The sequence below is a fragment of the Penicillium concentricum genome (genome assembly GCF_028827145.1).
Source record: "Penicillium concentricum strain IBT 3081 chromosome Unknown utg000001l_segment0_segment0, whole genome shotgun sequence".
NCBI classification, from domain to species: domain Eukaryota; kingdom Fungi; phylum Ascomycota; class Eurotiomycetes; order Eurotiales; family Aspergillaceae; genus Penicillium; species Penicillium concentricum.
In genome coordinates, this window is record NW_026622754.1 from 4,651,926 (window position 1) to 4,679,660 (window position 27,735).

Below are 27,735 nucleotides of genomic sequence, written 5' to 3' on the forward strand. Positions count from 1 at the left end.
CCAACAGCATCACCAAAACCAACGCGTTTTTTTGTCACCACAATCTCCAGCCATCTGCTGGTGTCTTGACAGTTCATATTAAATTAAAGCCGTCCTCAGCTTACAGCTTACTGATTCACCATGAAACTCGTCCGGTATGTGATCAACTTCCTTGTGCGCGGCAATCACCAGCTCCGCTTGGCGCGCCAGCACCATCAAAACCACTCCTGCTGACATATAATGATTCTTCTAGCTTTTTGATGAAATGCGCCAATGAGACGGTTACCGTTGAGCTGAAGAATGGTGAGAATCCCCCCGCGCAATCTCCGCAAACCCCAACCTAAACCCCCCCCGGAATATGCCAATCTTCGAAATAGGCGAAAGAACTGTGTTCTCTAACTTGGATCCCTCATTTAGGCACAATCCTTCACGGCACTATTGTGTCCGTCTCCCCTCAGATGAACACTTCTCTCCGGGCTGTCAAGATGACCCCTAAGGGCCGTGACCCCGTTTCCCTCGACACTATCAACATCCGCGGTTCCACGATTCGCTATTATATCCTTCCCGACAGCCTTCCCCTTGATACCCTCCTCGTCGATGACGCACCCAAGCCAAAGAACAAGGCACGCAAGGAGACAGATCGTGGTCGCGGTGGTGGCCGTGGTGGACCACGAGGCCGCGGAGGCCGTGGAGGTCCCCCCGCGGTCGTGGTCGCGGTCGTGGATTCTAGATTTCCAGTTTTTTTCTGAGAGAACAATCCGGCGTTTGTTTGTGAATCTGCTGTTCCTTGTTTTTACTACCCAGGCCAGGATCTCGATTTGGATGGTGGGTGACATACCGAAAAATTAAGCAATTTTAGGGAATCTTTCCCCTACTCTGAATTTGCGCTCCTCAATATTATGTGCTCAGAGTTTAAGACTGTGGCAGAAAAAGTAGCTGAACATTAGCTATCAAAAGTACAGTGGAATCACGAGAAGGATACATACGATTTGGATGTGATTAGATCCACTTTCGCTTCGCCTCCAATGCATGATTTCAAGCCATGTGAGTGTGAAGGCAACAATGGCTGTGGGAGGCTTTGGTGTCTAGAAAGGAAAGTGGACATGATCTAGGCCACAGCAATATCAAAAGAGATACCGAAAAACATCATATAATTTTGTGAGCATGTACATCGTAGGCATGCTCAGCTCTCGCATAGGTTCGGGGCTATTCTGTACACATCTTGTAATTCTTGTGCTGTAGCCTCCTCCCTTGTTCTGTTGAACTCGAGGACTCAAAAAAGGAAAACACGGCGATTGCAGAATCTCACACTCCGAGATTGGCAATTCAGGCCGAGGCATGTTATTGAAAAGCACCTGAGGTACTGTTTGGCTTCGAAGTTCTCGCCTTAAAACACCCATATCGAGGGTTCTCTTTCCCCCACAACTTCTTGGCAAAGTACGGAGTACTCCGTCCATATCAAAATATCGCAGGCCAAATTAAAGGGTACGATTACACTGAGAGGTCACGAATTGCCCAAATAGGTAGGTAAATTGGGTTGCTGGTTTTCGTTCCAGTGATCTGCGTACAAAGAGCGAATATTCACGGCATATGAAAAAAAATATTATGTCGTCTCAGTTCACCCAATGCTCCAAAATTATGTCACGAGGCAGTCTTCCCGTGCTGGGCCTTTGGAACAGACTAATGATCCTAAAACCCTTGCCAAGATGTCTCGTACTCTGTATGTTTTTGGTATTTAAAAGAATACCGGGACATAGTCCCGAACTATTTGGATCAATAAGGCTGTCACCGTAGTCCTTTTCCAGCTAGAGGGAGCAGAGTCTGTTGATCCAGGTAAACTAACAGGGTACGGTAGACTGTTTCTGGTTAAAGGTTCTCAGTTCTGCCAAGATTTAATATAGTGGTTTGGGGGCTGATAAGGACCTTCTATTCAGGGGTTCCCGTGTGTGATGCCCGTATACATACTCCGTAGACGTTTCGGTTTTAAATTCCGAAACGCAAAGGATCAGGGTTTGGTTGCGAGATATTGCTGACGTATCTTCTTTTATCGTCTCTAGTACTCTGTACGGAGTATACATCGTAGGTATAGGAATCACATAACTAGTTATGGTTCCAAGCATTAATCTACTAGTTTTGATCTAATTTTTCTTTTTGTGACGAGACAATATTGCCAATTAGCGCTTCAGACGATATCATATGCCAAAGATAAATGCCCAAGCCTTCATTTGTTGGTTACAGGTTTAGTAAATACAATTATCACACGATCTTCTTCGCTAGTACGGAATATATGGAAGACCGTCCCGCCCAGAGCATAACCGCCACCGCCGATCTCAATGAGCAAGATAACCCGGTAGGTTGGAGTGGGTAGATTATTGAGCGTCTTTACGGAGTTGTTCGATGTCCCCGGCTCCCCGTTTTATTTTACGTGGGGGCCAGAAAACGCGGAATCCGATCGTCGATCTGTTCTCGATCTGTCGATTTGCCCAGGGCCTTTCTGTGAATAGTCTTCTCCGTACGGAATACGGAATAGTAGAAATGGAAATGGAATATGAAGAAAGAGAGAAAACCAGATCTAATATGACAGCCCACGTGGGTACATATTGTGGAGTTCGTTTAATTCTAGGCGGAGACTTAATCGGACACGGAACCAATTACATTTCATATGCGATCGCAATAGAATATATGGATTTACGTAGAGGGCTTCCAAATTAGGAAAATGGTTCGAGGCTCCACATATATGCCATATCTATTCTATATTTCTCTTTAGGAAACTAGTCTAAAATATTTTTCAAGTTTTGAGGTCAATATATACAATATGGTAGATCTAATGTCTTTATAGCCCATTTCCCCCTTCTACCGAAGTCGGCTAAATGGAGATGACTTCTTGATTCTCCGGATCACTGTACTCCAAAGTGATACTCCAAACATCTCAACATGTTATAATGGTGCAATGATATGGGATCATACAATGCATCCAAACTCCACTGATCTCCTACCTGACGCTTCTAGCCCAGCAGGTTTTCTCGATCGTGAATGTGCCCCTTGAATGCCATCCTTCTTAGAGACAGAATTGGAGTTTAATTCATGAATCGTGTGTCGGGGAGTAAGGTCCTTAGTTCCAGCGAGCTCGGACTGTTCCTTTTCACCATCATCTCTTTCGGCATTTTCGTCTATGAAGAATCCAAATCTAAACCCCAGAATAGCTAAGATATCACCTAGTGCAACACCAACGCCTATGCCTGCATTAGCTCCTGTTGAAAAGCCTATAGCCTTCTCTTCTGCCTCCGAAGTAATTGTCGTTGTCGCTGCCATAGGTGTTACAACTGCTGAGGTGGTGGGTGAAACAAACGCCGTAACCAGGCCCGGAGTAAGGTCAATGGGCTTTGTGGCCGTTTTTGTAGACCTCTCCTAACACCAGGATACAAATCGAGATTTTAACCGATTGAAGAGGGTATATGACTCTCTATAACTATGTATATATCTCATTACCGAGAGAATCAACAGCCCTGGTCCCTGGAGATTTCTTGATTCATCATCTAACTATGCAGGCTGCTAACGGGCGTTCGTGGCGCCGCACGCCCCGAGGCGTAAAGTGAATAATCATGAAGAAAAGAAACAATAGAGAAGAAGCATTTAAACTACGTCGGGTCCAACCTTGGAAGGTACCTACTCTATATAATAGTTTAGAAATTAGTAATGGACCTTTGATTTATAGATAGCATTAAAAGTATGGATTGGAAGCCCTTGGGCTTTGTATAGGAAAGGAATAGTGGATCTGACATACCGAGGCCATCCATGCCACCCCGGACCTCCTCCTCATTGAGGTCTTCTTTCCGAATAGCGGGGGCGCCCTCTTCCTAGGCAGGCGAAGCATCGTTCTAGACGGGAGCGGCTTTCTTAGCCCTCCTATGCTTTTTCCCAAGCGCTTCTTTTGGTGCGCCTGGTTGCGGGCATTTTTCGGGCCAATCTCGCCAGGACGAAAAGGAGTATGATCTCCTACGTCCATTTTCCTCCAGAATTGCCTGCAAAATAATTGACCAGCCTTAACCTGGTCTATGAAAGACTTGGTGTCTTTAATAGGGTCATTATGCTCGGCTTTGTCACAGTCTTCCGCCCTACAGCGGACATGATGCCCAAGAATTCGCTCATTGTTGATCCACCGTTGCCAGTATCTTTTAGCACAGTGGGACTCAGCGCAAACTTTATCGGGTGACTGGCCATGGCGTCACAGGTGGTCGTAGCAGCTCGAACAAATGTAAGACCTAAGCGGGTCGCCAGGATTTGATAGAAAGCGAGCTCGGGAAACGAACTGCCCGTACAACAAGGGAATTTTTTCCTTGAGCTCATTTTAAGGTCAAGGAAAGATCATTCATGGTGCTGTCATTTACTCGGATGTCGGTGTTAGTGTTCACAGATGTGAATCTTAATACAGACGGTTGACCCCACGTATAGGGCAAGTGTCATTATACCATCATCATATTTCGCTTCGACGATAAACCCGAGACAAATGCCTCGCCAAAGATCTATCCTGCTCAAAGAGAGAGCTTGCACTTCTAGGGAGATTGTTAGACCCAAAGACCCATCAGAACGTCGGTATCGACGCGGTTGAACTAGTTCCAGAGCCCAATAGTGGTGGGCTTGTCTTGCAGACTCGTCAAGCTATCTCACTAGCCCATTTCTTGAGGAATAGGATGACCTCTCGGCGTCTTCGCTATAGATTTCTTGATGTTAGTTTGATCAAGGGAATCACCAACAGGACAGTCCTCTGACTCCTCTCCTTCGGGTCGAGAGATGACTCTGTAATACCAATGGGGTTTCATCAACGATAACGTCATTTTCATTGATATCGGACTCCCCACCATCATCGCAGCTTTGTTCGGGACTTTACTGCTCTTGGTGAACGAAGACTTCGCACTTTGGCTGCCTGAAGTAGGAGTTGAAGACTTTGGGATATCTCCCTGGCTCTTTAGAAAGAAACCATTGAGGATGGATTGTTCCTTCTGGCCTGCCTTTTCAGGGGCTTTGACACTTGTTTCTGCCCACCCCGTGTGAGATGCCATACCAGTTCGATCGATGTCGTTGGCCGAAAGATAGCAAAGCATGTCGGTTCTGGTCGGTCTTGTTAGTACCGAATGGCTTCACCCGTTTGATTGGCCCTATCTTCCGGTCCGCCTCCCTGGCTAAGGCCTTTCCGACTGGGTTTTCGGTTTCAAACTGGTCGCTCTGAGATGTGTGTTTCCTCTTCTGAGTTCCAGATTCGGCGGGGAGGGGGAGCGGTTGTCATCTTTGTAAGAATCTAACTTCATTCCATCCGTGCTATGTAATTCTCACTGTGAAATTCACATGAATATTCCGCGCTTGTGTGACCTTTTCATGTCTTTTTGGCAGTCGTCTCAGATATTATTTTAAATCTGTTTTTAAATGTCTTTTATAAGACCTAAAAGTACGGGACTGTTTCTCACAATGGTGATTACTCGAAACCTTTACTGGGAATAGATTTTCTACACATCTGCATATCCGAATGCGTTGATTGATGACAGATGAATTTGTATGAGTTTTCCCACTGCGCTATTAGATGCCAGGAAAAGTCTGTACGATACTCCAAGCATTGTGCGGTGAAACTATATGGATATGTCAATAGGATGAACGTTGCAAAGATGATATATGGGGATACTAGTATTATAAGATTGGAATTGCGAATCCGTCGTCAAGGTCTGCCACTTAAGGTAATACCAGCTTCATTGATATCTAGAGAAAGGAAAAAGAAGCGGGAGCTTAGAGATACAGAAAGGTCGATATCCTTCAAAATCCTATGAAGTAGCCGAGCTTATAGAGGATCAGTCTCTGTAGAGCGATAATGGGACAAAGGTTACCCTAGGAGAGTATCTCACTTGGAAACATCCTAGAGAGCACTATCGAAATAGAACTCGCGTCTGTTCAGACGCACATCTACAAGTACAAGCTGTAGGCTATTAACCCAAAAAATTACAATATCGGCATGCTAGCGGACAATTGCTAGAATATCTAATTTTATTTTTTCTAGATACAGACTACATAGGTAGATAGAAGGCCCGTCTTACAATTATCTTTTGCAATTATTACTGTTTTGGGGTATCAAGGAAGCTCCTTGTGCGTTATAGGGCCTATTTCTTTCTGATTTTTATATACACATTAGTACAACGGTTGTTGATTTTTGGTTCCTTTCATAATTGAAAGCTATAAATTCTCTAGATATCGATATCTGTTTTATATATCACTGCACGTAGTATAGTATCATGGTGCTGAAAGGAACTTTATGAACTAGGATATATATTGCTCTGGAATAATTAATATATATTATACTGTACGGAGTAGGCTTAAAGTAACTAAGAAGAATATACTCTTTATGTAGATGTTGTTGCATGTGGAGTCCGGGTTGAAAGCTATCTACCATGACCGACTAGTATATATAGTCTGGGAAGGTTGTCTGAAGAGCAGAGTGAAAAAAAAAAAATAGCTGAATGATATTCAAGGTTGTTGGCATCGCTTTTGAGACATTAAGATACAAAGTGGTCATTCGAAAAAAAATATGTGCACCAGAGCTTTGAATTCTCAGGCGTCATACCAAAGCTGTCTATGATGGTGAGATAGTGTGCAAATAGGGTATTGAAAAAGTTGCCGTAGGTTCAAAAAATGCGTCCCTCGTATCAACACAGCAGCACCTCGCACAGCGCCTAATTGCACACGGGAGCAATAAAGGCTGCCAATGAGATTGGTCCTAGTGTTCGGCAGTGGGCAGATGTGCCCGTAAGAAGGCTCGACCCAATGAGGAAGGTAAAAAGTCCAAGAGCATGGTTCGTAGACCTTGCGCGAGAAAACTTCTTGGCTGGACATGTTTGTATGTCAAGAAAATGGCACAAGAAAAGGCCAATAATGGCAAGACATATTACATCTTGCGGAAAGCATTGTTGGAAGCACTGCGGCGTTCCTTGGACCGGAACGATGTGTCGGTCTTGTCGTACTGCACTTCGGGGGCAGCGCGCTTCGGCTTCCCGGCCGGGTTGAAGCTCATCTCTTGCTCGCCGACTACACCAATCCGTCGTGCAGGCTTTTGCTTCGACTTCATGTTCTGCGCACGGGAGCCGAAGGAGCGATCTCGAGTGGAGTGGGATTGATTCGAGGAAGATACCTGCATACGAGGCGGAGGTCGCTTTGTCCGCTTGTAGTCTGCAGAAGAAATCTTTTTGGAAGCTGCTGTCTTCGCGGGTTTTTCCGCCTCGCTGTCGGAGTCGGAGTCGGAACTTGAACCGGGCACATCGTCGATGGCCTCTTGCTCGACTGCCGTCAAGCCACGCTCCTTTCTCGAAGCCGTTGGGGCAGCAGCCTGGGGAACAGTGCTGGGGTTCAGCAACTGGAATTCGCGTGAGGTCTCGTCGACAGCGAAATCTTGGTCCTCGAACAGCTGGGCGAAACGGCCGCCGCCCAATACCGTCTTGTCCTCGCCTTCGGAAGGAGCGGTCGCAGCAGCATCCACCATTTCCTGGTCGCCCGAGCCTTCCAATAGGCGTTTGGCATGCTTGCGCTCCCTCTTCTCCTCCGCGTTCAGCATCCTCTCCGCCAATCTCCTGTTCACCTTGACAGCAACCTTCTTCTTACCGCGGATACGGCTCTCCCGCTCCTTGTTCATAATTTCGGCCACCTTCTTCGCTCTGGGGTTCTCTGTATCGGGGAACAACCCAGTGATAGAGTTATAAACAAAGTTCGACACCTGGTAACCCTTAGAGTAAGGTACCATCTTTCCTGACTGCATGTAGGATGCCAAATCGATGGGTTCTCCGCCTGCCTTGATGAGCTTGGCGTCCCATTTCGCGACCTCTTCACTGGGCACAAGCGTGAAGCCGGGCCAAACAGAGCTAGACTGAGCAGACTTGAATGCGCTAGGGTCATTTGGATCCTCGGCCATCTCTTCAACCAGGTTGTCCAAGAATGAGCACCATTTGGGCGCGGGGCCAAGCTGCGGAATGAAGAATGAGTGTTGCTGTCGGCCTTCATTGGCTGTGAGCAGCATGCCGCTATCCTTACACCAAGCAACAGAATTGATATCCACAGCCGGTTCAACAGATGTCCAAGGTTTTTGATCTTCGATATCCCAAAGCTTGATGATGCGCTTATCAGCCGAGAGCAATTTGGGTTCGATTGTCGCAGCTTGTGTTGCAGACGACTGCTCGAGGAATTGGAGAGTGTGAATGGGGAACCCATAACCTTGGTCCTTGACCTGGAAGGGAACGGGCGAACGCAAGTCGTAGAGGTGAATGAGACCATTAGAAGAGCCAGTGCCAAGGCTCATACCGGAGCGATTGAATTCTAGAGCCGTGATCTCCGATCGCTCATCGTGTAGTCCAACTGGTGCGGCGGGTGTACGTAGCACACCGGCGCGTCCCTTAGCCCTAGGGTCCCATAGCTCAACTGTCCCTAATGAAGTTCCGAAGGCCAACAAATTGTGACTCTGCTCCGCAATAGCACCGGTGTTGACCGATCCTGTGTTGATTCCACCTTGGAGAGTTCCGCCACCCGTGGATGTAAAATCGTCGCCTCCGACGTCAATCTCGAAACTGCGCATGTATCGGCCTAACTCCAAGTTCAATCGGTAGACTTCTCCCATGCCATCTTGATTAACACCAACTGCGGGAACAAGCACTTCGGTCGACTGGCGGTCATACACAATGTCACGTCCATATCGGGGAAGTCTGGTGGTGTAGTGACAGCCTGAGGGAGTGTGGAACTCCAGAGATCGATCAGACTGGAGGTGGAGGGACTTGGTGTAATCGGAAGACAGTAGGATGAACGTGGTGTTGAGCGAACTTGTATGACGCGCCCATGAAAGGGACAATTGCGGAAGGTAGTGAGTGTGGATTTGTGGCTTGTAAGTTCCTGCGAGCAATAGTGTTAGGGTATGCGCTCTCAAGAAAAGATGGGGACCAGTAGTACAAACCTGTGCTCATAACCCATTCTCCATCCTCACTGACTCGGACACAGTGACTTGCTTCCTCAAATTCAAAGTCTTGGAGTAATTCAACACGATTCGCATACTCGGGGTCATTTTTCAAGCTGCGCTTTCGCCGTCTAGCAAGCCATTCGGGAAGCGGGCGAGCACTGTCTGAACCCGATATGGTATATACCGGGACCTCGGATGGGTTGGACAGCTTCATGCTGGTATGTTCTGGTGTGAAGAAGACCTAGCCAGTTGTTTTAAGCTGATCTGCAACTTATTTGCAATTTATCGGTGTCGGCGAAAGCAAACCTGCAAAAGATAAAAAAAAAACTACGATAAAAAGCCGACGATAGCGATCACGTGATGACCGGGCCTGGTGATTGGCCCAGGTTGTCCCTGGCGAACGTCCCCCGGAATTACGCATTTCAACTTTCTGTTGACTTCATGCGATGAGCCTGGTTGAATCATTGCTATTTCATTTGAGTGAGAGTGTTGTGCCAGACATCCTAGTCTTTGTTGACCGCTTCATCCCGCGCAACATGGTATCAACCAGCTAATGTATTCGCTGTTTGTTGATCTCTCTGCTATGCGCTTTCGCTCCTTGCCACAGACCATGCAACCTGCGATTGGAAATGACTTCCAGAGTCAGCTTCAAAATATCATCTATCTTTAAAGGCTTCCGGGGCTGTCCGCGACCGTTGAATTATGGACTTCCCTGGCGGCGCAAACACCAACATACATCTTATTGTGAGTGTTGTAATATTTAGTGTACATTCGCGTGCTGACGCGTCATATCAGGATGGATTCTCCAATATTTACTGGAGAATATACACAGAAGAAGCTGGTATCACAAATAATCCACAGGAGGGCCCCGCCAATGGCTACACTATTCTCAAGCACTTGAGTCGCCTCAAAGATTTAGAGGCTCGATTGAGAGTTTTGAATTGCCTCGCGTCATGCCCAAGACGTCTAGGGCTTTGGGTGTTCTCCCCTACCCCCGAGTTTGAAAGCCTAAAACCTTTGTATGTGAGGGGAAGTGAAGCAGAGTCGAATAAAATCCTTGTCGGCACGACAACCTTGAAAGGTATGTTCATGATCAGCTCATGTAGTCATTCCGGACTACTTTGTTAATCTTATTACAATAGTCTCTGCATCGGGAAGTGTCTCCTCACTGGACTTGGTGAAAGGTCTGTCGTCCGATAACCAGGGTCAGCATGGTACCCAACCCGCTGGGCAGCCACGGCCACACCAAAGCCAACCGCCATCTCGGCGTCAAGATGGTTATAGCAGTTCAGCGGCCATTTATGCCTCTTTTATATCTGCTGTTACTGGTTCAATCGGCCTCCAGTTGATTCGACGTCATGGTGCTCTACCCCTCGGATCACGCACCCTTTTCACTGCCGTCGAAAGGTCGGGATACGAAAGTCCCCATATCAACAACGACAGCATTCTCTCCACTTCTTGCTTGACTACACTCAACGTCCAGCTAACTATGAGTGGAACAATAACCGTTTCTGCCCAGACTATCTCCCAAGCGGGCATAACGCGGCTATGCAGTCCACGCGAGGACATTGCCGAAATAATTGACGTGCAGTCTGGAATTGATCTCTGGCTATGCCCGAACGGGACTATTGCTAGGCTTGTTACGGCTAATGTTGACTCGCCAACCGTCCCCTCTATGGGCTACCCCGCCCCTGGGAACCCGTCTGCAAAAAGAATACAGTGGAAATTAGATGTTGTGCAGTGGCTGCGGAATTTTGGCTTGCATGTTGACTCAATCGATGAAGAACCCTGGGTTGAAGTGGAGGTTTGGGAGCCATTTTTCGCAAGGCTTGCTGGGGAAGCATGGCGACAGGGTGATGATAGTCAATCTGCACTGCCGCTGAAACGCATGCTATGGCCGGCGAGATTTTGCTTCAGAAGGGCTAGCTCATCAAATTTCTCTTCCGGGCCTCAAACTTCCCTTCGTGACGAACCCCTAGATTTCGCAGAGCGATGGTCTACAATGGCGGACTCTCTCAAGCTAGACCATATTACCCAAACTGCTCAAAATACTCCTCCGACCCAAGACCCACGACCAAAAGACCAAGAAATGCCGTCATCACCCAAGGCCGAAGCCCTGGAAAGCATAGAGAGTTTATCCCGAATTGCGCAATATCCCGATTTGCAGAGCACGAATCTTGTTTACCCAACTCCCCCGGATGGAGCTGCAGCAGTCGGATTGAACAATCCAAACCCTTCTGGTGCTTTTGCTGAGGACTCTGACTTTGGGCTACCCCATGCAACGCAACGAAATTCAAGAAGAAATGCACCAGGATCGGATATATCACCCGTTCATAATAGTGGCATTGGGATTGGCACTGGCCGATATGATGCAAGCGACGAAGAAGACCTCTTCGGGGAAATGAACGAAAGAGATTTTGGCTCTAAAGGTATCACCGATGCGGACTTCAGTTTTTTTGATGACCCTGATTTCGATGGCATGGACGGTGACTCTCGTGTAGAGGATGCAGATAGAGCTCTTGAAGCATCTCATCCTCAGAGCGAATCGGAGGCCGAGGCCATGGTCGAGGAACAATCCTCCCCCATTCAGCCACAGGAAATTCCTGCTCATGTTGAATCACATGAGGGAGACGCATCTCCGGTACACCAAGAAGCCCTAGAATTATCTGAGGGGCCCATGGCCCCCGAAGAACCAGCTCATTCGCCCATGGATCGCGCAGGTCAAACAATCAGCCCACCCTTGAGCCCAGTAGAAGTGAAAAAGATATTGTTCCAAGGACACGAGGGAGAGGATCATCAACAGTCTACAGATAACCGGGGGCAAGGGCACTACCACCCAGTGGCCTTCGAAAAGAAACTTGGTGATTGGGATCAGAAGTACGGAGCAACTGGCAAATTCTGGTTCTCCAGTGGTGGCTCGCTGGACACGTTAGATCAGTCATCTGCCATACCCACCATTGGCATTCCTCACCGTGACCGAAGCAGCGCCAACGCACCTGGCTCTTCGAAAGAACGCAACAGGGCCAGTCTATCTCTAGTCCAGTCAGAAAATGGTCTACGATCAGCATCGGTGAGCAGTGACAGCAGCGATGACAGTATCGAGATAATGTCTGAGCACGTTCCAACACCAGCAGCCATGCCCTTAATGCCCTCTTTGAAGCGGAAACGAGCTCCCTCAGAATCTGATATAATGTCAGTTGCATCCCAAGAGAAGTCAATGCCCGGCGCAGAAGCAAGCCCTGCATACGCAGCTGAGAACTCCACCTTCCTTGGCAATTTCCTAGCCAATTTTTCCGATTGGACCTTAACCGGTTATTTCTCTGCCTTTCCACCTCAACAACTCCCTGTACTTCTTCGCCGTGAAGGTCAGCTTGAAATTGCGCAACTTCTGGTCGACCAAATCACGCAGTCCTCCCTCAAGCATCCACTTGATGGGCAAATTGGTCTTTTTGATCTCGAGAACCAGTCTCAGCCGCTGCAAATCCTCGACGACACAACTCTCCTGGGCGAGACCTCGAAATTGGACTTCAAAAGATACACATCATTGCAGGACGAATTTGTTGCGAACCACCCCCAACAGCAACCGCCACAACATCCGCCGGCGCCTAAAGACACCCCTAAAAGCTTCATTTCAAAGGTATCGGCGCCCCACATACGTGTGCGTCGAGGCAAAGAATACTTGGAGGCTCTTCCTCCGGCTGTATCGTTTTGGGAAACGTTTGGTCTTGAGCCTGCTCATGGACCAAAGAACATTTCTGCTTATTGTATTCACCCACAAGCTGCGTCAGAAGCAGCAGATGTGTTCTTGAGACGGTTTGGTCTTCTCTACCAAAGTTGCAACCTTGGAACCCATACTAGAGGAGATGATTCTGTGGCATTTGAGGATGGGCTGAAGCTATGGCAATCTGAAACATCTAGTTATGAATCTATGATGCAGGTATTGAAGAGAACATGCGAGCAGCTAGGTATGTGTTTTCTCTGACGGTTATGGATTATACTAACAATTCTCAAGGCTCAGAGCTCTCACAATCCCCAGCGAGTGCTGATAACCATGTTGTCTATATCATCAACCCATTTACGCATGCTGCGGCACTAGCAGACATTTGCTCCGCCTTCTGGCACCTTTTCCAGCAATTGATAGCCGGTTCCGAGCGAAGACAGACTCGGATTTCCAACGAGCTTGTTCTACAGATAATTCCGCTGGAATTCATCATGTCGAGCGAGACGATGGTTATACCTCCCCAGACGGATTATTTGAATTTAGCCCTAGAAGTCTACAGTCGGTGTCGCCCAAATGATGGGGATATGAGCCCTTTGCTCTGCGCACCACCAATGCTTCTGGCAGACGCTCTCCCGAGAGCCATTAGTTTCCGGCTTGCCCCTGAAAGATCCTCACCACTTCAAGATGGGCGAAGTCTTCACATTGCCCTTTCGAAAAGTCTTGATCAACGCTGGATATCAGTGGCATGGTCTGATTTGCCAGGTTCTATACAAAGAACCATGTCTTACTGCCTACGGTATCGCCAGTCAGGCGGTGCCAGACCGATTTCTGAAGTAAGGAATGAAATCTGGGCCACGACGAAACACATCATGGATAAATTCCAAGCACGATGGAAAGTTCAGCTAGCAACCACCGAGCCTATGGAAACCGATGAGGTTGAAGGTACTGCTTCTTCTTTTCTCTGATATCGAGGGCAGATCGCTAACACATTCACACAGCATGGGCTAGTCTAGCAGACCAGCACAATAAGTCAAACCCCGGGTCCTTAGAATTGACCATCCTGGCTGTCAACACTGTTCCCGACTTGATCCTTGAGCCACCAGTTCCACCCATATCGATGGCTATGCTGAATATACTTTCTTCATCTACCCCTGTCTCGACTCCTAATCTAAGTGCCAGCGTTGCATCCCCCGAACAATCAGGCAATGCAGCCACTCCAACCAGCGCCGGTCCCGCTGCCTACAGTGCCCCCACGCCAACGGACATGTCACTTGAAACAGATTCAGAAGCCGTCCTCACCGATATCTGCGACGATTCCTGGCTAGCCATCCTATCACACAGACTCAACAGCTCTCCACACCTCACCGAATTCCGACCCGCCCTCTCCAGCGGGTATCTCCTCCGCCGCAAGGGCGCTACTGATGATGACGGCGTGTTTGCAATCTCCGTCAATCTCATCTATTCCCCACGTCCTCCCGCATCTCACGATAACGTCCTGAAGGATACCTTAAGTATGTATCGGGACCTGAGCTGTCTTGCCCGGGCCAAGGGCATATGCAGTGTACAAAACAACACACTGCCTTGGCATGTCGCCACGGCTCTTCGCGCACAAGAGCTTTTGAGTTATGTTTTTTGAGCGAGGCATCTTCTTACTGGGGCGTTCTGGTTTCTTTCTCTTCAGATCTCATGTATGTTAAGGCTTTTTCGGTGGTGGGATGTTTTATTACCTAGTTTGGGTAGATATGTATACCCCTGGAGGCAGTGCATTTGAATTCCCTTATTTATTGTGCATGGTTGTCAAAGTATCGAGCATGTTGGAGTTTTCTTCACAATATCGATGGATATATCTCTACATCTGTCCTTCGCGTCCTTGGACCTCGAGAGCACTACGTACATAGGTACACGTAGGTAGATATTCACTTGTTACATGGCTTTGAAAAGATGTAAGAGATAGATTGATATTGTTTTGAAACTTTGTCAACTTGGGATATTTTCAAACTGTCAATAGAAATATGCACTATGGAGTTCAATAAGCAAATAATGTGCACCAAATGAAGTCCTCGTCAAAAGTACATCCAAGGAAGAAAAAAGACCCCCAACTCCCCATCAAGAACCACCAGAAAAGAAAGAAGAAGAGATACACCGAAAGCAACGTATGTACTGATTGCTTCCAATCGCCAACAATTGTACAAAAAAGGCGTGTGTCAACGTAAAAGACTCGTAACGCAGCTCGTCATCGTGGCAGATAGTATCGAATGCCAACAGAAAGGGTATCGTGTCGCAGAAAATGTCATGATCGTAGATGTTTGTGTGTGTGATCGTATATGTGTGCGTGTTCCGAAAAAAAAAAAGGAAAAAGGCAATCAATGCCTGTAAAGCGAGACCAAGAGAACCCAAGGCCAAGGTGCAGTGTGCTGCTACCCTGCCTTATTACCCATCTGCACTCTCTGAATCGGGTTCCTTCTTCTTGGAGAAGAATGAGACATGGTTGTTTACCGCCCAAATAGCAAATCCAGCGATTGCAAGGAGGAGGAAGAGGACGATGATGATGATCGCGATGGTGATATTGCGCTGAACCATCTTGAGTGGGGACGATCAACAGATCGTGGTAGAGAGGTAAGGTAATTGATTTGCGAAATGGGTGAAGAGCCTTGATCGCTGGTTTTCAAGCAGATAGGATAGGTAAAATCAAAACAAGGCGTGGAATTCAAGGTGGTAGGCCGTGTACAAGGTGGGCAGCAATGCGTTTTGAGTGGATTTGTATACAGAAGTATACAGCCTCGTCGGGCTGGATTTGGCAACGCAACTCTCCTTTTTCGAGAAAAGTGAGATTAGATCGTAGGAATGTGAGAAAGGAGAGATAAAGAGAATCGGATCTGGAATGTGAATGGGTTTTAAACAGGACTTATTTTTTTTTCCCAGCCATGTGTTTTTAGAGGGGCTGGGGATGTGCTGTACTAACCACATATTGTGGCTAGTTACCACCTGAAATACTTCATACTCTGTACGGAGTAAGGAGTACTCCGTACATTGTATGGACTAAAAATAAACTAAATCACTTCCAAGTAAATAGACGATCAAATGTTATACCTAGAAAAGTCATTTGCACAGTTTAAGCCGGTTTTACTATGTAGATTCCTTGCCAATTCCTTTTGCTTCTACATATAGCATTAAAGGGAAGAGTAAAAGACACACAAGAAAATAATATCTGTGAAGACATTTAAAACCATTAAAAAGACACGAGGCATACAACTATTCCTAGTATACCTCGGAAGTATCCATATCGTCCCAAGATGGAACCTCGGGAAGGCGCCCAAGGCCACCAGACTGGTCACGTGACCTACGCCGAATCCAATTGGATCTGTACTCGAGCAACATGTTTTTATATTTAGATTCTATATTAGGATAGTATACATAGTTAACAAGTAAAAAAAATTTCTAACATAAAAGTAGTATCGTTCTTGACATAAGCCGCCGGTCGCATCGATAGACTTAACCCAGAATCTTCAAACCTCCCTTCGTTTTGGCGGACTTCTTGACACCGTCATGCTTCACCTTTCCACCTGCTCCAGCTCCGGCGTTATCTCCTCTGGGACCCTTGCCTTTGCCTTTCTTTCCATGCTTGGGGTTGGAAGCTGGGCGAACCTCGGTCTCGGCTTTGCGAAGTAAAATCGGGTGCGAACCAATGTACTTTCCTTGCATTTCTCGTCCCGCTTTGAAGTAATCCTCGCTTCCGCTGAAGCTGATAAATCCGTAGCCTTTGCTCTTCTGGGTTCGCTTCTCTCGAACGACACGCGCTTTCTGGACCGAGGTGTAGCGAGAAAATGCCTTCAGCAGAGACTCATCCGTCACTTCGCCTGCAAGGTTACCCACACAAAAGACGGAAGTGTGCCGGATCCCACTCCAGGAGGGTGGGGTCGGTCCATGTTTCACCACCGCCTGAGCGAATGACGGTCTTTTGTGACTCGGCCTGCGGGATAGGAGTGCCGGCGCCGACGGTTGGAGTTCCAGCTCCCGTGTTCACGCCTGAAGACTGGTTGCCTTGGTGCTTGGCGGAATCTTCCGTAGGTTTGGTGTAGGCGCTCTGCCACTGCGCAATTTGAGCTTCAGTCTCTGCATCGAAGCCAGGGGCGTTGGCATTCTGGAGCCCTGTGTTGGTCTGGTTGGGCGTAGATCCGAAAGGATTCGCAATGTGTGGGACGGTCGGACCGTATGTGTTGTCGGCGTATTGAGGTTGTCCATAGTACGAAGGCGCACTCTGGTATGGCTGTGGTTGTTGATAGTGGTTGACGTAGCTGTTGGTGGGTGTTGCGTATCCGGCAGAGACTGGGGGATTCGAGACCGAGTGGCTGCTCGCGCGATGCGGTTGACTGGAGGCTACCGCGCGCGGCTGGAAGGCCGTAAAGGCGCTGTAGCCTGTTGGTCGAGATCTACCATGGCCCGCGGGATTGGCGGCAGGCTGCGCGGCGTTGGAGGATGGAGGTGGGCGGGGCGGAAGCGACGAGGGAGTCTGTCTGAGACCTGGAGGAGGCGGAAGGGACATGATGAATGGGATATTCGAAAAGGGAGAGAGAAAATGAGACGCGCGAAAGAGAGAATGCTAGATGCAGAATAGCAACCGCAACGTACCTTCAGGGCCTGACTGACGCCGTAGTCGCCAGAGGTCACGCTTGAGATAGGCACCCGAAGGATATGCACTTGCAAGAGGCGAAGGGTTGTGCTTGCAAATGATCACTGTGAGAAGATTGGAGGATTAGTTATAATGCGCGTCTTCAAGGACTGCGCTGGATCAGAATGCTTAATGGGACATGCCTTTTTTTTGTCTCATGCGCTGGCTAGGCCGTGGCGTGTCACATGACTCGATCAAGCTTTCCTGACTCATGAATGACATAAGCAAGTTGCTGACTCATTGTTCAAATGCGACCCCCACTCTAGTCCCAAAGCGGCCTAGCCTATAGGTAGCGGGCTATGAACGCATCGGCAAGTGATTTCTCCGTCGCCTTTCTACCAGAACAGTTCACCGATGCGTGGACAAGTTCGGATGATTTCGACGGGTTACATGGATATTGGAATTTCTGTTTCATCATTCTTCAGTACATAGTACTTGATACTTACAATATACTACAAATATGTACAACAGACAACAGACAACAGTACATATTATCCAAGTCAATTCTTCAAATTACCCCTCCATGCCCCGCTATATACAAGTAAAAGCTACAATTCCAATCAAATATTCTTTTATAGCATATATATATGTATAGGGAATTGGAATTGAATGGTCGGATAATGCTTTCCCATCTAACAGAACCCGAGTGGGTTGATACCGGACGACTCTGCTCCTGTACCCAATACTTGGCGCTACACCGGAGAGAGTAATAACAAGTGAGGTACACGGTACCCCCTCCGGTATGTCCCACCAGATGACGGAAGAGTTGCTCCGTCAGCCGGTTGCTACTTCTTCTTCTTTTCCCCCCTCCTTCATCCTCCTTTCTTCTCTAGATCAACCTTCACTTCACTTACCCTTTTATCTCACATTTAATCGTCATGGCTGACCAAGCTGTGTAAGTTACCAACCTTCTTCCCTCTCCCCACCTTCACCAATTCCGGCATCTCCAGTGGTTACACCTTCCTGCATCTTGGATAACGGGGCGCATGGATCTTCAATGCTCCTCAGACATCATGTAGCAGCTCTATTTGGAAGAATCCCTATAGATGCTCGTGCAAGATGATACCAATGGAGATACTGCGTCGGTGATCTTTTTCGGAAGCGCACGGGTGTCCCTTTCTTCTTATTCCCATTGTGATTTTTTGCCAGCTATTGACAAGAGACATTGATCGCTGACTATAGCGCCCGTCTCGCCGGCATCAATGTCGGCGCTCCGGCGCACTTTGCTCCCAGTGCTGATTTCGGCCTCATCGGTCTGGCCGTTATGGGCCAGAACCTGATCCTGAACGTTGCTGATCACGGTTTCACCGTTTGCGCTTTCAACCGTACAACCGCCAAGGTTGACCGTTTCTTGGAGAACGAGGCCAAGGGTAAGCTCTACAGAGAATGACAGCTCCCAATCCCTTTCCGCAAATGCTCATTATACAACAGGCAAGTCCATTGTTGGTGCTCACTCCATCCAGGAGTTCTGTGCCAAGCTCAAGCGCCCCCGCCGTATCATGCTTCTCGTCATGGCCGGAAAGCCCGTCGATGATTTCATCGAGTCCCTTCTGCCTTTCCTCGAGAAGGGTGATATCATCATTGACGGTGGTAACTCCCACTACCCCGACAGCAACCGCCGCACTCAGTACCTTACTGCCAAGGGCATCAGCTTCGTCGGCAGCGGTGTCTCCGGTGGTGAGGAGGGTGCCCGTTACGGTCCCTCTCTCATGCCCGGTGGTAACGAGGATGCCTGGCCCCACATTAAGGACATCTTCCAGAGCATCTCTGCCAAGAGCGACGGTGAGGCTTGCTGCGACTGGGTCGGTGACGAAGGTGCTGGTCACTACGTTAAGATGGTCCACAACGGTATTGAGTACGGTGACATGCAGCTGATCTGCGAGGTAAAGCTACTATAAAGCGGAATATTATCGAGCGACTACTGACATTATTTAGGCCTACGATATCCTCAAGCGCGGTCTCGGTCTCTCCTCCAAGGAGATTGGTGATGTTTTCGCCAAGTGGAACACCGGTGTTCTCGACTCTTTCCTGATTGAGATCACCCGTGATATTCTCTACTACAACGACAACGATGGAACTCCCCTTGTTGACAAGATCCTCGACAAGGCTGGCCAGAAGGGTACCGGCAAGTGGACCGCCATCAACGCTCTGGACCTCGGCATGCCCGTCACCCTGATCGGTGAGGCTGTCTTCTCCCGCTGCCTCAGTGCTCTCAAGGACGAGCGTGGCCGTGCCAGCAGCATCCTGAGCGGCCCTACCCCCAAGTTCGAGGGCGACAAGCAGGCTTTCGTCGACGACCTTGAGCAGGCCCTTTACGCTTCCAAGATTATCTCTTACGCTCAGGGCTTCATGCTCATCCAGAACGTAAGTCATTTCTTGTCAGCTTCGCTGATAGTCAATATCTAACCCCGGACTTCAATATAGGCTGCCAAGGAGTACAAGTGGAAGCTGAACAAGCCTTCCATTGCCCTCATGTGGCGCGGTGGTTGCATCATCCGCTCCGTCTTCCTTAAGGATATTACCAATGCTTACCGCAACAACCCCGACCTTGAGAACCTTCTGTTCGACGACTTCTTCAACAAGGCCATTAACAACGCCCAGAACGGCTGGCGTAACGTGATCAGCAAGACCGCTCTGTGGGGTATCCCCGCTCCGGCCTTCTCCACTGCCCTCAGCTTCTACGACGGTTACCGCTCCAAGAACCTGCCCGCCAACCTGCTCCAGGCCCAGCGTGATTACTTCGGTGCCCACACTTTCCGCATCAAGCCCGAGAACGCCAGCGAGACCTTCCCCGAGGGCAAGGATATTCACGTTAACTGGACCGGCCGTGGTGGTGACGTGTCGGCCTCTACCTACATCGCATAAGCGTGTTAAGTTGAGGTTTGTTAGAAGGGTAAAAAAATTGGATGTTCAATGTATTTAGATGTCTCCATGGAATGCCCATGATCCGTAACGAAGTCACTTGTTTCTTTCTTCTATATATCTTTGCCATCTACAATATTGTACGATCCAAGTGAGCCTCTACCCAGCACAGGCTAATACAAGGTGTAAAGTGAACATTTACTTGAAGCTCATGCGGGAGCAGCAGTCTGACAGTATTATTTTTTGAAGAGTAAAATCCCCGGTATAGAGCGTTTCTACCATGATTGTCCTGCATGTGTATGTTGCATTAAGGACTCGGGATAATATAAGGCAATATAAGGCAGCACTGGTCTATAACTAACCAATCCACCATATATCCCCCACTGCGGCCTTAATATCAAATCGCTGTTCATAATATAAGACCTTTGTCTCTTACGAATCTGGCCTATAGCCATGCACATAAATAAAACTGTCTTTCTTGGTCTCACTCGCTTGGCTAAGTCTTAGGGTATGCAGATAGATGATGTTTGTCCAGCCTCCTTGGCCAGGTTAACACCTCATTCGGGGTCTATAAAAGCCCTGGTCATTCCACTGGTATTTTCTCCACGGTTATACTAGTTACAATATTGTGCAATTCTTTGCAACGAATACAAACAAGTGTTTCAATTTTTTTAAATAGATAATTTAACTCTACCAAGTCAAACCCACCAACATCATCAAATAGATCGAAAGGATCATATAGTCGTAAGAAAAAGCGTCGGTCTCCAAGAAACCATCAAGTCGTATCAATCATGCAGGGAATATGCTAGATGAGCAAAGCAATCCCAGAACTTCAAAAGGGAAGTGAAAGTAAAGTGAAAAGAACAAGAAAGAGAAAAACAAAGACGCCCAAAACAAAACAATAACAAGACCCAATCTCTATGCACATCGCAGTAATCAATCTGTGGAGTGTTCAGTCTATGAAATCACTGGCAGCCAACCGCGCAAGTAAGAAATGGTTTAAAATCAAAACAAGAATCAAGGACTGAATCAAATGGAGGCCCAATCGCCTAAGAAATTGGCACGGTTATAAGATAGTTTGAGAGGTAGGCGAGGGAGAGTATAAAAGGTTCAAAATAGGATGGAAAACCAAAAGCATCATTGAAATGACCATGTATACTTATACTTCACGACCAAACATGGAAGCCAGGGAGCCCTGCTCCCCGTCTCCCACTACCGCGCCGGGACCCAGCGGCCGATTCAGCCCCACCGTGATTCCCATGTCTACCTTCATCCAGGCTGCGCCGCGAGGCGCCGAAGTCGCTCATAGCGAAAAGCAGTGGCTCGTCGTCTTCGGGCGCCTGTGTGGACAGCGTTCGACCCGTGCCTGGCCGCTGCGCAGAACTGCGACGGGTCTCCAGCGTGGAGTTGCCGCTATTGCTTCCGCTAGCATTGCCATCGCGGTCCTGGTCGCGCTCCGCCAGGTGTGGGGCAAGGTTGGCGCCCCGGGCGAGGCTGCTGGATGCTGAGCTAATGGAATGCCCGCCCGAATAGCCGCGGCCGCGAGAGCTGGCGAACCGGGGCTGATAGACATGGGGGTTGGAGGAGGCTGAGGCGCTGGTTGGTCCAGACATTTGCCCGCGGAGGGATGCACTGTCCCGGTACGGACCCGCTGCGGAGCCAGATGGGCCACTTGGGTCCTCAGCCAGTGATTGTTGGCTTTTCTGGGACTCGTTCTGCTGTTGGGCAGCACCTAGTGTGGTGTTTGAGGGCTCGTCGGCGCCCAGACTGAGGCTTCGCATGCCGAATGGGAAGATTTCATCGTCTTCGCTTGTAACAAGCGGCCGGCGCAAGGCTACGGAGCTCGAGCGACGGTAAGTAGGGTCGAAAATCCGCGGCGATGTCGGGATGTCGATAGCACCTGCGGTAGAGGAAGGACCTCGCGTAGTTTCCATGCCGGGATGTTCTTCCAGCGGCGAGTCGTGCTGTATGCGAGGGATTCTTGAATGGTGGTCGGTTTCAATGTCATCCGCAACACTGTTCGAGCTCAGCCGAGAGCGGATAGCAGGAGTGTGAGGAGTATGGGGGGATATGGGTTTCCCAGGAGAAGAAGCTGTGGAGATGGAAGTGCCCGCGACCATCGGTGGGACTCCTGATAGTTGCTTGCTCGAAGAGATGGAAGAGCGATGCAGATGCATAGACTGTGACATTGAGTCGGACAACGCGGCATTTGAATCTCGCATACCACGGAAGCGCGCAAGAGCCGCTGCAGTGGGGTTTGGCTGCCTAGAACCAGGCTGAATAGATGCGGAGGCAGATAAATTCATCAAGTCCTTCTTCGAATCAAGCATCTTCAAGAAATCCGATATATTCTCGTCATCTGCATGAATGGACTCCGCACTCGTGCCTGTAGCTTCCGTGAGTAGGCCGGACCCGGGTTGTGCATTAGATGATGTTGCACTAGCTCGGCCACTGGAGTTATCGTCTTCCAATCTGTTTGCCCCTGCAGAAAGGCGGCCTCGTCGGTGGCTGAAGGAACTGCTGTACCGGGATATCGGAGCAGGTTTCGGGGATGCGGAATTAGAGAATGATATAGCTTGTTCAGATGCAATGGTTATAGGCCTGCGCGCTGAAGCGGCAGAAGAAGGGGGCGGCATGACGCGTGAATCGGCAGATGTTGCTGTGGGCATGCGTGAAGACATGTTGCGGGGAGACACACCTAGGGGAGAGTCTGCTAGAGCTGGGGAAGCAGAAAGAGGGGGAGCTTTGAAGGGCTGGAATGAAATGGAGGGACGGCGTGGGAAGTTTGAGCCTCCGCCTTCACCAGCAATCTGCGCAGCGCGTCCCGAAGGAACGACTTTGGCAGGGGGAGGAGTCTCTTAGGTGAGTCGGTCGGGGAAGGAGATCCCGCGCCCGAATCTCTCATTGCACGAAGTGCTGATATAGGACTTGCACCTGTTGTTGGGCCAACCTGATGGAAGGTCGAGAGACTGCCATATGCACGTGAGCAATCCGGATTCTCAACGGTCCTTCTCTCCGTTGGCACAGAACCAACTTCAGGATTTGGGCGGTTGGTATCATCTGAAGGCAATGATGGACGAAAGATCTCGTCGTCAGCACCCATGAACCGCGAGCTCAGTAGTGCTTCCGAGTCGTCAACGCGGAAATCGCAGTTCGTCCGATACGTCACTTGAACTGAAAAGGGACCTGCGGGCGACTCAGTGACCCCAAAGCCGTAGGTGTCCACCACTTTTTCGCTTCCCTCACTCAACGGGGCTGTCAAATGATCCACCGAGAGGTCATCACGAGCAGCGCTCCCATCTACCACACGGTACTTCATCTGGAGAGCTGGACTCTGCCGCAACTTTTTGTTGCGTTTAGAGAATCTCCATGCGGGCAAAAACTTGGAGTAGGTGAATAAGGATCGGAAGAGCACAATGCTTTTCTTATACACAGTCGGCAAGATAGAGCCCAAGTCTGCCGGAAGCTTACTTGAAGACTCTCCCAACTCGATTCTCCACCGCTCCAAGATAATCTCGTCATGTTCCGATTGGTATGCCTTTGCACGGGATCCCTCAAGCGCCGCGAGCGATTCGCGCACATCCCAACGCTTCCCGTTCTCATCAAGAATCACCAGACTTTGATTATTTGTGAGACCCTTTGTGTCTAGGTATGTTTCGATAACGAGGGGTGGTGGTCGATTGTCCGTTGCATCGCATGTTCTCCAAGGTCGCAGGGGTTCCCGAAGGACATCTGTATCATCTAACTCAACATTGAACTAGAGCGAACCAAATAGAATCAGCTTCCGCCACTTTCATATGCTTGACTGTTCCAAAAAGCATTCCAAGCCCGACCATGAGATGGAAACGTACCCAGCGGTTCACTCTCGGGGACTCGGAGCCCTTGTTAAATGAGGGAGGCAGTGCAACTCGTGAATGTAGGATAATTAAAGCGGCTTTTGTGTGATAGTTCTGTTGGAAATGGGATTAGCCATCAATAAGCCATCCTGATAAGCCATTGGAGGGGCGATTTGAGTGACGATACCGATATTATTTGATTTAACCGTGTCAGTGCCTCCTTTCCCTGTGCCGCGCTCCTCCCTTGCTCAGATGGCTGAGGCCCCGGCTCTATCCCCAGCCCTCTGGCAGAATTAGATCCCATATCGACGGTTGGGGAGCTCGGGACGGTTTCTTGTTCTCTGCGGTCGTCCCGAGCTGTCGGTCTGAGGGGAAGGTTTGGCGCCGGAGAGGGCACCGCCGATGATCGGGGATGCTGATGCATGATAGGCGCCTAATTGCGAACGCGTGGTTAGCGACCATCGACACGCATGTGAAGAAGAGGAACGATCTTACCCTGGAGCGGAAGTGCTGTAGATTGAGTTGTTATCACCGCCGGAATCTGTTATCAGGAACGCAATCGGGCAGCGATGATTCCAAGACTGAGGGCCATGCTAACAGGCGAGGATAACGATATCTTCTTAAGGACGTTCCTGATACTGAGACGCTAAATGATTCACGATAAGACAATGGATGCCCAGCATGTGGTCTGGGGTTGTCTCCGGCCTAGGACCTTCGGAGCAACCTTGGAAGTCTAGAGCTTCTCCGCACGGGTAAATGCAGTTGAGAGGGAATCGTCGTGTAAGTAGAGAAGCGAGAGAAATATGAGAAAGTGAAAAAGAAATGATAAACAAAATGGATGTGGAGAAAAAAGAGAGAAGGGGTGTAATAATGAAGATAGTTCGTATGTGACGCACATCCGGTGACTCGACAGGTCTCGAGTGTCCTAGTCAGCCTAGAACGCCACGCAGATGATGCAAACACGGGGGTTTGTTGCCTATATCCTATATATTCTAAGCTCTGATTCTTTAGATCTCTTTTTTTCTTTCTCTCTTAACTAGGTAGAAATCTGTTGTACAAGATACGGTCGCAAGGGTACTCGGGTAAGGTTCACGGGAACTGATAAGCACTTGATCACGACTTGCAAGGCGTGATATTCTATCATGTTTGAGTATGGGCAGGTGATGATATTTATATCTACGTACTTTATAAATGGATCTTCCAAGATCTTCCAAGATTTCCCTATATTCCATCTTAGCATCTTACACCGTTATCTGATCCAACGTCATAGGGCTTCATGTGTTGATAAAACATTATGTATTGAGCTATATAATCCCACAAAGGATATCAAATGACCAAAACAAAGAGTTTGTGGAGTTATAATGCGCATATATATATATAGATCCGAAACATATACAAAAGTTGCGGCTCAAACACTCACTCATTATGGCCAATGGTAGTAGATGCTAGCATTCGCTTAGAGGTTGGTGTTGAGCACATTAACGGGGTCAACCCTGAACTTGGAGTCCTGATCACCCAGATGGAACAGCCCATCAATTAGCTTCACCAGGATAGGCTCAAGCGCCACACCAAGAGCAAGCGGGTTGAGAATACTGCCAAGCTCAGTATTCGCGGTGCAGCCACTCTTAGTCGTGCCAGCAAAGGCATTCTGGACAAACTTGACAGTATCGGGAATGGCGATGATTTCAGTAGTCGCGTGACCACCGCTGGCATAAGTAGTAAGCTTGACGTTCGCATCCCAGTTGCACCAGGAATCAACCATTTTTTTGGCATCGGCGTAAGGGATGACTTCATCCTTTTTGGCGTGGTACACAAAGGTTGGTGCCGTCGGAGTCTCGTCCTTGTTGACAGCCATGGTGTTTTGCTTCAACACGGACTGAATGGTCGGCTCGAAGATGAAAGCGTCGCCCAGAGTTTGGAAGCTAGTGTCAAAGATTGATTTTTCGAAGAAAGACAAGAGATCCGTAACAGAGCATTCCGAGGAGGCAATGTCCAGTGCCTTTTGACCTTCTGCCGTGATGACCTTGCTGATGATAGGGCTCAGCTCGGCACCGTAGGCGCTTTTCTTTGAGAGACCAACAATAGCTGTGGGGAGGAAGCCACTGAAGGCTGTGTCGTCAAGCTGATACATTGTGCCGGTGACGTTCGAGGGAGTCCCACCCTGCACCCAGCCCTTGATGTTCAGCTCTGATGCGTACTTGGGCTGCAAAGAGGCTGCCCAGCCGGTAGCGATGGAACCGCCTGAATAGCCAATGCCGACAACCATGGGGTTATCGGTGAGACCCAAGGTCTTGAAGCTCTTCACGGCACGCATACCATCCAATACACCCATGCCTGCGAGGCGACCAGGTCCAAAGGCAGCATCGGGTCCCTCATAGTCGGGAGAAGCGACGGTATAGCCAAGAGCAAGGTAGATTTCAACGATCAACAGCTCGACTGAAGAGATCAAGTTGTTCTGTGGCGAACCGAGCTGGTAGCCATAGCTAGGCTGGCATTTCGTCGCAGAGCTGTCGTAGGCCGTGGCGAAGGAAACGAAACGATCGAGCTTAGCCTTCTTCGGCTTGAACACCGTGGTCACTGTTGCAATGGCCGAGCCATCGATTGCAGTCGTGCGGTAAAGCAGCTGGTAGGCTTCCACGTCAACCGGGACGAGGCCGAAGAACGCGGCATTGACCTTGCGTTGGCTCAGGATTGTCCCAGGCGCCGCGGATTCGAAGCCAGCAGGCGGCTGATAGAACGGATCAGCGTCCGGAGCCAGGACTGTACTGCGAGCGACGGGAGGCGCAGGCAGTGCTGAGGCAATTGGCGTGAATGCCATCAGGCCAACAAGGGCAAGGCGCATCATGCGCGCAAGGGACAATGCCATTTTCTTGCTCTATGTATGAGAGTCGAGGCTGGGATGCTGCTGCTGCATGGGAAAACGGAGGCCGATCTTCACATTATATACTTAGATCTAAACATGATATGTCTCATCCCGTGAATGTGATTCATATCTATTACCGAGGCTGGTGAATAGGGCGACGATCATTCCCTGACCCCCGAGGATGGGGAGTTACCTATTCAGGCCAAGACATAGTCTGTCTGATGCCCTGTATATCCTCCTGTTGATATGTTAGTTCTATATCTTTTGCCCGCAGAATGAACACATGAATTCAGCAGATCGATCTGCGAACAGGCCTATCAGATAGACTCATCTCTTTACCTCTTTTCTTCTCAACATTTGAATGATAGTTGAAGTTCAGCATATTTTCAAAATGATCGGCAGCCAGCCCCGCACAAAGTTCATTTCTTTCCGTCTGACCCGTAGACAGTATACTATGCAATATCCCGAGGATATTCCGAGGCTGATTGGTGAGACATTTTATCGGAGAAAGCCCCTTCTGCAATGAATACGTGGATACGCGGATCAGAATAAGCACATCTATTCCCGTATTCCGTATAGTATACCCAAACGGCTGTGCACGGGTGGTCTAATCCGATATTTTCTTAGCGTTACCCCTCATTATGCGGATACTTTGCAAGAAGCAGGTACTTGCATAAACTGTCGTAAAACTTTGTATTGGCGCTCCACATGAAAGGGCTTGGGTTGCATTCTTCGGCTTCGTGTTAATATAGAACATTCAGAGGCAGATGACCACTTCCCTTTTTGGTAAGGGCGATGCCTAGTCAGAAGTGTAAGTTGGAAGGGGATATA

General features: G+C 48.9%; 8 protein-coding genes across 8 annotated transcripts; 3 read left to right on the forward strand and 5 right to left on the reverse strand.

Moving 5' to 3' along the window:
* Nucleotides 1-120: 120 nt before the first annotated feature.
* On the forward strand, nt 121-728 carry N7517_001779 (mRNA splicing protein SMD1; the record flags this gene model as incomplete). The annotated part of the gene is made up of 3 exons (XM_056719509.1): nt 121-134; nt 233-282; nt 397-728. 3 exons carry the CDS (start codon nt 121-123, stop codon nt 726-728), a joined length of 396 nt encoding a protein of 131 aa, XP_056583644.1.
* Nucleotides 729-4,633: 3,905 nt separating this feature from the next.
* Nucleotides 4,634-5,081, reverse strand: N7517_001780 (uncharacterized protein; the record flags this gene model as incomplete). The annotated part of the gene is made up of 2 exons (XM_056719510.1): nt 4,634-4,690; nt 4,734-5,081. The coding sequence occupies 2 exons, from the start codon at nt 5,079-5,081 to the stop codon at nt 4,634-4,636; spliced, it is 405 nt and encodes a 134-aa protein (XP_056583645.1).
* A 1,823-nt stretch (nt 5,082-6,904) lies between these two features.
* Nucleotides 6,905-9,167, reverse strand: N7517_001781 (WD repeat NOL10/ENP2 family protein; the record flags this gene model as incomplete). Its single annotated transcript, XM_056719511.1, has 2 exons — nt 6,905-8,889; nt 8,951-9,167. 2 exons carry the CDS (start codon nt 9,165-9,167, stop codon nt 6,905-6,907), a joined length of 2,202 nt encoding a protein of 733 aa, XP_056583646.1.
* A 353-nt stretch (nt 9,168-9,520) lies between these two features.
* N7517_001782 (uncharacterized protein) lies at nt 9,521-14,310 on the forward strand (the record flags this gene model as incomplete). Its single annotated transcript, XM_056719512.1, has 5 exons — nt 9,521-9,697; nt 9,749-10,034; nt 10,096-12,918; nt 12,966-13,616; nt 13,673-14,310. The coding sequence occupies exons 1-5, from the start codon at nt 9,656-9,658 to the stop codon at nt 14,308-14,310; spliced, it is 4,440 nt and encodes a 1,479-aa protein (XP_056583647.1). The 5' UTR covers nt 9,521-9,655.
* A 1,856-nt stretch (nt 14,311-16,166) lies between these two features.
* Nucleotides 16,167-17,217, reverse strand: N7517_001783 (RNP domain protein; the record flags this gene model as incomplete). The annotated part of the gene is given in 2 exon segments (XM_056719513.1): nt 16,167-16,531; nt 16,548-17,217. 2 exon segments carry the CDS (start codon nt 17,215-17,217, stop codon nt 16,167-16,169), a joined length of 1,035 nt encoding a protein of 344 aa, XP_056583648.1.
* Nucleotides 17,218-18,221: 1,004 nt separating this feature from the next.
* N7517_001784 (NADP(+)-dependent, decarboxylating phosphogluconate dehydrogenase) lies at nt 18,222-20,208 on the forward strand (the record flags this gene model as incomplete). Its single annotated transcript, XM_056719514.1, has 5 exons — nt 18,222-18,238; nt 18,577-18,713; nt 18,775-19,226; nt 19,279-19,707; nt 19,768-20,208. 5 exons carry the CDS (start codon nt 18,222-18,224, stop codon nt 20,206-20,208), a joined length of 1,476 nt encoding a protein of 491 aa, XP_056583649.1.
* A 1,163-nt stretch (nt 20,209-21,371) lies between these two features.
* Nucleotides 21,372-24,465, reverse strand: N7517_001785 (uncharacterized protein; the record flags this gene model as incomplete). The annotated part of the gene is made up of 4 exons (XM_056719515.1): nt 21,372-23,062; nt 23,116-23,962; nt 24,057-24,155; nt 24,229-24,465. The coding sequence occupies 4 exons, from the start codon at nt 24,463-24,465 to the stop codon at nt 21,372-21,374; spliced, it is 2,874 nt and encodes a 957-aa protein (XP_056583650.1).
* Nucleotides 24,466-25,497: 1,032 nt separating this feature from the next.
* On the reverse strand, nt 25,498-26,907 carry N7517_001786 (Lipase secreted; the record flags this gene model as incomplete). Its single annotated transcript, XM_056719516.1, has 1 exon — nt 25,498-26,907. One exon carries the CDS (start codon nt 26,905-26,907, stop codon nt 25,498-25,500), a length of 1,410 nt encoding a protein of 469 aa, XP_056583651.1.
* Between the last annotated feature and the right edge of the window lie 828 nt (nt 26,908-27,735).